Source organism: Nylanderia fulva, unplaced genomic scaffold, assembly GCF_048542155.1.
Source record: "Nylanderia fulva isolate GAGA-0341 unplaced genomic scaffold, ASM4854215v1 Scaffold73, whole genome shotgun sequence".
Lineage (NCBI taxonomy): Eukaryota > Metazoa > Arthropoda > Insecta > Hymenoptera > Formicidae > Nylanderia > Nylanderia fulva.
Window position 1 is genome coordinate 448,687 of NW_028190841.1, and position 8,647 is coordinate 457,333.

At 39.6% G+C, this 8,647-nt stretch overlaps 3 protein-coding genes and 1 long non-coding RNA gene across 4 annotated transcripts; all 4 read right to left on the reverse strand.

Annotated features, from left to right (window-relative positions):
* Positions 1-821: 821 nt before the first annotated feature.
* LOC146720272 (uncharacterized) lies at positions 822-1,565 on the reverse strand. The gene has a single exon (XM_085488871.1). The coding sequence runs from the start codon at positions 1,563-1,565 to the stop codon at positions 822-824; it is 744 nt and encodes a 247-aa protein (XP_085344997.1).
* Positions 1,566-1,624: 59 nt separating this feature from the next.
* On the reverse strand, positions 1,625-5,367 carry LOC146720273 (uncharacterized). The gene is made up of 3 exons (XM_085488865.1): positions 5,272-5,367; positions 2,809-3,639; positions 1,625-1,639 (listed from the first exon to the last, which is right to left on the reverse strand). The coding sequence occupies exons 1-3, from the start codon at positions 5,365-5,367 to the stop codon at positions 1,625-1,627; spliced, it is 942 nt and encodes a 313-aa protein (XP_085344991.1).
* Positions 5,368-5,785: 418 nt separating this feature from the next.
* Positions 5,786-6,619, reverse strand: LOC146720274 (uncharacterized; the record flags this gene model as incomplete). The annotated part of the gene is made up of 1 exon (XM_085488867.1): positions 5,786-6,619. A coding segment is annotated over one exon (834 nt), but the record flags the coding sequence as incomplete, so codon positions are not given.
* A 622-nt stretch (positions 6,620-7,241) lies between these two features.
* LOC146720275 (uncharacterized) lies at positions 7,242-8,190 on the reverse strand. Its single transcript, XR_014926152.1, has 3 exons — positions 7,686-8,190; positions 7,458-7,595; positions 7,242-7,365 (listed from the first exon to the last, which is right to left on the reverse strand). It is a non-coding gene; the product is annotated as an uncharacterized LOC146720275 (long non-coding RNA).
* Between the last annotated feature and the right edge of the window lie 457 nt (positions 8,191-8,647).

The window sequence follows — 8,647 nt, forward strand, 5'->3', positions numbered from 1 at the left end:
AGCACGAATAAATTGAAGATAACGCTGAAATACCTCCTTATACATTTTCCATCTTTCGTCCTCGCCGACCTGAGGTGTGAGATTCAGAATACGCCACATCTCTGCATCGAGCCGTGACAAAGGAGTTCCCGGGGTCCGTACGGAATTATTAGTATCATTTTCCACATTCGATATCTCGGTAATTTTATTCGATGAATTATCGGCCGACGCGTTAGAGGAAATTTCCGGTTGTCGCTGCAGTCTTTCGAGATTTTCCGACGAAATTAAAACCATTTTTTTTTTGCTCTTTCCATTATTGAATTGTAAATATTTTATCTTTTTCACATTTGACGCAACAAATATACACAGAATAGCGTCCCTTTTTTAATCTCCAATGATCCGGGATAATATAGCTCCGAGTATAGGAGCAATAAGATAGGGTAAGAATCCGCCGCGTTGCACCAATAATTTTCTCTTAACTTTCAAATTATCTTTTTTCGCAGCAATACGACGTAGGATCGATTTATGTCTAGCAAGACGTTTCTTTTCACTACTCGCAAGCGGTACGTTACCTTTAAGAGTATTGAAAACGCACTCTTGAATACACTTAATGAGATTATTATCGACGGAACGTAAAAACGCTATTCTTTGATTTTTTTTCAGATAACATAAAGTTTTCAAAAGATTCGTGTTTCTTTCGCCGATAGATCGTCTAGCGATTTTTACCGCGCCGTCGGATGAATTCTTCGACGACGACGATGATGCCGGTTGCGATTTTTTTTCTTTTTTTATCATCGCAGTGTAATTGCACGAGTGACAAGTCGTGTGTGAATACGAGTCTTTTATACGCCTCCGCCTCTTTTGATCGATCTACGTGGAATGTACGCGTAATGCAGCTTATCGTTGGGAAAGATACACGTCCGAAATCGATATTCATCTGGAGTCGATTGTTTTAAATCGAGCAATAAATACTCGTGAGGCTTCGAGGTAGCGTCGTAGTACGCTTCTTCCATAAACTTAGGATCGTCCGGATATACTTGACGCGCTAAATGCCGAATTTGCGCGCGATCGCGTGGATTTTTGAAAACTACTATGTAATTCGCATTGAGAGATATGTCGCGTTGTCCGCGTCCCTGATGGAAGAGATTTTGCGAAATGAGAATAACACTGAGATTCTTATGATGGCTTCCTTTAGTAAACAGATCTACGATAACATCGCACGATGACGACTCTCTCATAAGATCGTCGATTATCACTAATTTCGGGGTGAGTGGATCGTAAGAGTAATCTTCCGGGCGCGGTAAACCCTCGTGAAATTCGATTATATTTTTCTTCGAATTTATCGGAACGCTATTTGCATATACGTTCTTTTTTCTTACGCTACTCTTCTCTTCTCTTTCATTTTCATCGCATTGCAGGCGTTGATAGGCATTTTGCCACTCGGCGTAATAAAATAAAATTCTCTCGAATCGAGTATCGGACACGTCGGACAAATAACGAAGAAATGTTTTCACGAAAATCGTTTTTCCACATCCCGTAGGCCCGCAGACGATCGACGTCCAAGGATGTTTCCAGCGTACATCCATTTCCCCAAAATGAACGCGATTTTCACCGTTTACGTACAATCTCGTAAATGAAAGAAAGTCTAATCCGGGGCGTTCTTAAAAATAAAAAATTAGCGTAAAGAGCGTCCGTGTATTTAAATTTTAATATTACTCATAGTATGAAATGAGTACGGCGGAAAAAGCTTATTCGCGCACCGGGGGCCAACCCGCGGCGGCCGCATGCTCGTGCTAGCGTACAGCGAATAGCGCCGATCAGCTAACGAGCGCCGATCAGCTGATGAGCGCCTGGTTAGCGCACCGCTACCGATCAGCTGACGAGCGCTACGTTGCGCTGCCCACAATCAGCTTTTAATCAAATGTTCTTGTTGGTGTGTATGTCTTGTGATAGCGGACGTATGTGAGTTCGGCATGAATATATTTGAATATATAAAAATTGTACGTAACAAGAATTTTTTAAAAATTAAATATTTTTGTTAAAGTTTTTCAAACAAAAAAAAATTATATTAAAAATTTTGTTAAAAATTTAATATTTCACTAAATAAAAATGATTTCGCTTAAAAGGTTAATTATTATTATTAAAACTAGGATGGGGAAACAATATTTTTTATTAAAATATATAAATTTTATTACTGAACAATATTTTTTATTAAAAATATAAATTTTTGTATTTATATTTACAAAGTATTTTTTTCTTATTACTAATATCTACATCTTCTAACTTTAGTTAAACTATTCCTTATCCTTTCTAATATAAAAATAAAATTAGAACTACGGGTATTTTAAAACTCCGATTTATAAAATATAGTATAAAGTATAATATTTTATAATATTTGATGAAATACATTTTACTTTTACAATATTTACACTTTTATATAATATTTGCATTTCTATGCAAGTGGCGGAAAACGCATGCGTATCTCCGCAAAGATAGAAGAGTGTGAAGAGGAGAGCAATGTCATTGTTCCGGTAAATAACCGTAAGGAAGAGAATATCGATTTTTGATAAATCTTCGTTTTAATAACACAGGCTTGCATATTTTTGTTTCGTCACGCGTTATTATATCGTGAAATGCGGTTCGCCGAATGGCTTTAAAACGAAGATTTATCGATGTCCCAGGAATCGCCTCTTCAACCTGTTCTCCGAGCGCTTCCTCTTCCCGTTCCTCTTCTTCTTCTTCTTCTCTTTCTTTACGCAACAATAAATCTTTAATACTATTAAAATTAACTAAACGCGAGTTTTCAAAATTCAAGGTTATACCCTTTACTTTGCAAACTTCGCGTGTGAGTCCTTCGGGTGTACAGACCACATATGCGTAAAATTTCGGACCACCGGATATGAACGACTCAATGTAACTACCTTGTCCGTAGCTAGCGAGTTTATCCGTCATGTCGCCTAAAAAATTACCCGTATGCGGTTCGTATTCCTGCGGATCTCCGCGACTTACATAAATACAGGAATCCGTGTCGTAATATAAAACGCGCTTGTCTAATTTTTCTAAATAATCATACAATTTTAATCGCGCTTGAGCCGTCGTGTAAGCCGCTATTATAACATTAGTAAGAGGCGAAGGTACGATCGCCTCTTCTCGTAGTCGAAACGAAACATATATCACCTCATCGTTTACAGGCAATATATCGGTTATTTCATGTTGAGGGCTAGTGAGCAAACTCATTAATCGTTCTTGTGTTTTGACAATCACGGTATTCGGTAAGTTTGCACGTTGACCAAATTTACTCCAAAAAGAATTCAAGCATAATTTAGCCACCGAGCGTAAACCGGAATTGTGTGCAATGTTATCTTTTTCAAGAACGATTCCTTCTACTTCCTCATACTCACGGATGTAACGCTCTTTAGCAACGTTATCGACACAGTTGCTCGGCCATCCGCTAGCTTCTTGCTTTAATTGTAGAAATGTATTGATGTATTCCGTAAATAGACCCCCTTGTCGCGTACCGGTTTCGTAACGAGTGATGTTATAGTGCCAAATCTCACTAACCCCTGTCACGAAATATCCTTTCTCGATTGCTTTTCGTAATTCGCACGATATCCATGTACCTTCGAATTCGCGTTCGTGAGCTTCGTGAGTACACGCAATCTGAGAAAATGTTTCGCAGCAACTACGACATAACACAAATAATAATTTACCCTGCACGCGATAGGGTAATACAAGATGAAAGAGATCGCGGGGAGGAAGTACTTTACATCGCACGACCCCCTCGACTGAATCGAAATTATATCCCGGTGATAATCCGATTAATTCCTCGCATTCCTCACCTACGTACACTATTGTCGGGTGACCAATCGGAAAATCACCGGTCTTCAACACAAACGGATACAGAGAACATACATCCACGTAACGTATCTTTTCTGTACCCGTGATCTCGTATCGCGTTACGATATTTCCTGTGCGTCCGCCGTAAAATGAGTCTCGGGGATCGAGCGGTTTGACGTCTATCATTTGATGTCAATGTAGATATTCGCGCATCTCGACATTTTCATTCATCTCGCGATCAAAGTCGCATTCTCATTTCTCAATCACCCTATATCCGCGCCTACAAAGACGAAATGTCGTTGCAACGGTGTGTTCGTAGCGTGAATCACATGTATCTGTACGATCTATCGAAAGCAGTCTATCGCGATTTACCCGAAAACATCTTGGACAACCATGCCAAAAACAACCGTGAAACTGTAATACGTAATATTGCGTTACGTTATTTTCTACCGACTCGTAGTATCCATCGACTAGCGTACCATCGCGTAATCGATATTCTCGAGCGCGACCGCCATGGATAATATGATGAGCGAGCTCCCGCTCTTTCCATATCAACCATTGCAGGGCTTTACGCGAGTGAATATTCGCATGTCTGTATCACCCCGTTGGAATGATACCGATCTCTCTTTCGCGTAAAAAGTTTTTTCTAAATACTCGCATACACGTTGAGGCGATGGTTGTGCATTCCTCGAATGGACACACGTTTCCACGCTCTAAGAATATTTTTCTAAAAGCCATACACGCTCGTCTAAGGATATCTACATCGTTACGACAATAAAGCAATATTTCACGTTGAAAATCAAACACATAGTTCGCGCGCGTCATCTCGGAGTGCCTACGCGAGAAATTTTTCGCGTTCTTTCATCTGCATAGAATCGGGTGAATAATATTGAACACCGGGTAACGCTCCGACATAAGACTGATTATCGATAGTATTGAATAAATGTGGAAAAATGCCTTTATTCGTACCTTCTGTCAGTCCAAAAGCTTTAGGTAATTCGGATAAACGCATCGGCATGTAATTGATACTATCGATAAATTTCGTATGACCTAGCGTTAATACAACTATTTTCGTACCGTTTAAAATGACTCGAGGCTCTAAGACATGGTTTTCCACGATATATTTCAAAATAAATTGCGCGTCGAATGATTTCGCCTTATGCGCGATGCAAATTATTTGTTTAAAATATTTTGTCGGCCGCGTTACGAAATCTACAAATTCCTGCACAGGGTTGCGACAAAATATAAATTCGCGAATACCACACCAGCGACATCGCACCGACATTTCATCTATTTCTGCACACTCCTCGCAAATTTGTTGAGCGACGGAGAGCGTAGGTACGTGAATTTTTACATTTGTGCTACCTTGGAGCGTTTCGTCTTGCCTCGTCTCAAAGTCATAAAACACGAATGCGACCCGGCTTTCTACGCGTTCGCGAGTCTGATTAATCGAACCTTCGGCGTCATCGTCGTCGTCGTTTCTCCGCTGTTGTTGTTCGCTATTTCCATCCGCGTGTTCGGAAGTGCTCGGATCGGGACGATTATCGCCATGCCGACGAAGAAGAAGCATGTAACAAAGATGATTCAAAGGCTGAAGAGAACGACACGTAGCGCAATAAGCCGTGTCGCATTCGTGTTGATTATTTCTTTCAATCAAACGACCGCAATCTTCGCAAAATCGTATAGTTTCACAAACACTTCGACGTAATTTACCATCGTATGATTTTACCGCGCGATGACGCTCCAAGCAGGCATGATTAAAAAATTCATGTCTACAATTATCTCGCACCTAATACGATCCGCGAATGATTGCTCGCTCGGCGGCTTTCCGTTACATCGCAGACATTTATTAGAGCATCGATGCTCTCTCACATTGGAGCGGTAACTTAAATTACACGGGATACAATATCCCCGCCCGCCTGCTGCTGCATTTAAATTTAAAATTACATCGAAATGTTTATTATTTAAACTATAATAGATTTAGACGAGTTTTTATTTCCCGCTGCAAAGTGGTTAGAAATGCGTTTCCATCGAATAGCGGATTACCCCCTCGACCAAAAGTATCGTCGTTATATATTATTATCGCGACATTTTCGCTCGCGAGATATTGCTGAAAACGCTCGATTTCATCAATTCCACTCCCTTCCTCCGGAATCGTGACACCGGCATTCCTCGTAAGTTGCAACGCAAACTCGCGCTGTAACACCGAGTTTTGTCTTCTCACCGCATTCCATTTCGCGTGTAACTCTCCCGTGCGTAAATTTCCACGCTCGTTAAAAATTAAAGCCGATACAAGCGCGCGAGGAAGACATAAATTATCGGTATTGGAAATTATTAAAATCGAGCGTTTAGCAATAACATCGTGCGTAAACCTGTTACGGCCGCGACCAATGGGAGGGGTGACTTTAAAAATCCGAATGTTAAATTCTTGCGCTATATCGTGTCCTCCGCAGCTTTGCGCTAACGAGCTTACGAGTTCCCAAATATTTTCGTAAGTCAAATCTCGCAAAGGTCGGAACGATATACCTGCGGGGCCGCGGGTTAAACTTGCGGAATCGAAAGATATACCGACGTAATCCCTCGGTTCGCACGAATGCAACGCGTACTCGTGAAGTTTGCGAAACGCATTTTCTAACCACTCATACACGTTTGCTCCTTCGGGTATCGGACGAATACGGAAACTAATTTCCCGTCCTTCTACACCAAAAGTTCTAAAGCGACGCACGTTTTCCGCCAACATTATTAAATATCTAAAATTACCATCAGGCTCTTGATTCGCTATTTCTTCCTCCGTTTCTTCTTCTTCTTCCTCTTGTCCACCAGCAGCCTCTAAATGTCGCTCTTCGTCGGAAGTTTCCTCAGCGGAGCGGGTTTGGGAATCTTCTTGTTGTATTCTGACGTTCCTTCCCCCACCACTCTGTACTGTGAGAAATAAAAATTATATTAACAAAATAAAATATTTAATAAAATATTACTCTCTTACGTTTGAATTTTTATTAATAATGTGAAAATGTTGTTATTAATAATAATTATGTTAAGTTCACTTACGTTTTAATATTCTTTTACCGCGGTATTTGTATCATCCTGCGAGGGTTAATACTCCGGTGAATATAAAATTTCGGACGCGATGTTAGGAGAGAAAGAAATTCCTAATAAAAATTTTATTTTAATTAAAATAAACAAAAAATTTAAACGTAGGAGAAGATTAAGTATAAAATATGAAATTATTACCTTCCTTGCCCATCGCCCCGCTATTTTCTTCTTCTTCTTCTTCTTCTACAGAAAACGTGGCGTTGTTATTTTCATCTTCCACTTCTTCTTCATCTCCCGTTTGTTCTGCTCGATCTTCCGGCTCTTCTTCTTCATCTTCCGTTTGCTCTATTTCTTCTTCTTCCAACTCTTCATCTTCCTCTTCCTCCTCCTCCTCCTCCTCCTCCTCCACTTCCTCCTCCAGCTCCTCTTCATCTTCCGAAATCGTGTTTATTTCCTCGTCGATTTCCTCCCCCCGTTCTCGCTCCTCTACGACCACGTTTTCATTCGCCGCGTCATCTAATATTCATCAGTCATATATTATTAGTATTTCACATAATTAAAAAATCTTTTGTGTTGATATATAGCACTGTAGTATTTTTCTTACTTACTTTCAAGCGGAGTAAATATGGCCGCCTCATCGAACGGACTTACTTCGCGAACCCGCACCTCTTCCACGTCGTTATCACTTTCGGCTAAATCAATAACCGGATGTTCCAGCTCCGGCGTTAACACGATGCGTGCACGGCCTGGAACGTATATTATTTTTATTAAAAAATTTCCTGTTTAATATAATGTTTTCTAGCAGCGCGATATAATTTATGATGTTAAAAACTTACGCGAAGGTCCGGGCTCCGGCGAAGAATCCGCTCGTCGTCTTCTATTTAATCTTAATCTAAGTGATACGGGCGATTCTCTAGTACGCGCAACCGGTTTCCTGTAACGCGTGCGACAGGGCGTACGAAAGCTAAAGTTTTAGCGATTTAAATAAATAATTGGGGTAGTTTTAATTAATTTTTATTTATAATTAAGTGTAAAAAAAAAATAAAAACTTACCATTATTATCTTCTCCCCGGAGAACTCGATGAAAATGTAGGAGGAGATATTCTATGTGACCTGCTGCGTCGTTTTCTTTCTCACCACCAAAATAGTATCGCGACTCGATCACCTCACCCGCGATAATCACTAATTCGCGAAAAACACTAAAATGTCCTAGTCGGAATAATACCGCTAGCACAGCGTTGGGACATTCCCCCGCGAATTTTCCAAAAATATTGAAGCATTTGTCTTCACTCGCGCATGTTAATTCATATATATGCTTGGAAAAATTTTTTCCGCATAAACTCTGCGCTAGTGAGCGAAGATTTTCAAAAAAATTTATAAGAAGGAAGATAAAATAGAAAAGTGGTAGGGAGAAAATGTATGCGTAGATAAATAAAAATTATGAGGAAGGGATTTTTCAATTACTAGACAAATTTCAATTACTTTTTTCAAACTCATTATTTGAAATTTAATAGTACACTTGCGTCGAATACGTGAGTACGCGAGAGACGAAATTCAAAAATGTAGCTAGCTAACTTAACTCCGAGAGCCGTATTTATACATGTTTATGGAAATCAAAATGGGGGATTTTCAGGTAACTTTTTCGATTTATTTTATCTTTTTTATCTTTTTTCTCATAGACGTGTATTCTTACCCATGTTTTATATATATATGGTAATCTTTACTTAGATACAGAAAATATTTAATCTAGGGCGATATTTACTTAATTACGAAAAGTTTATAGAAATCAAGATGAGGA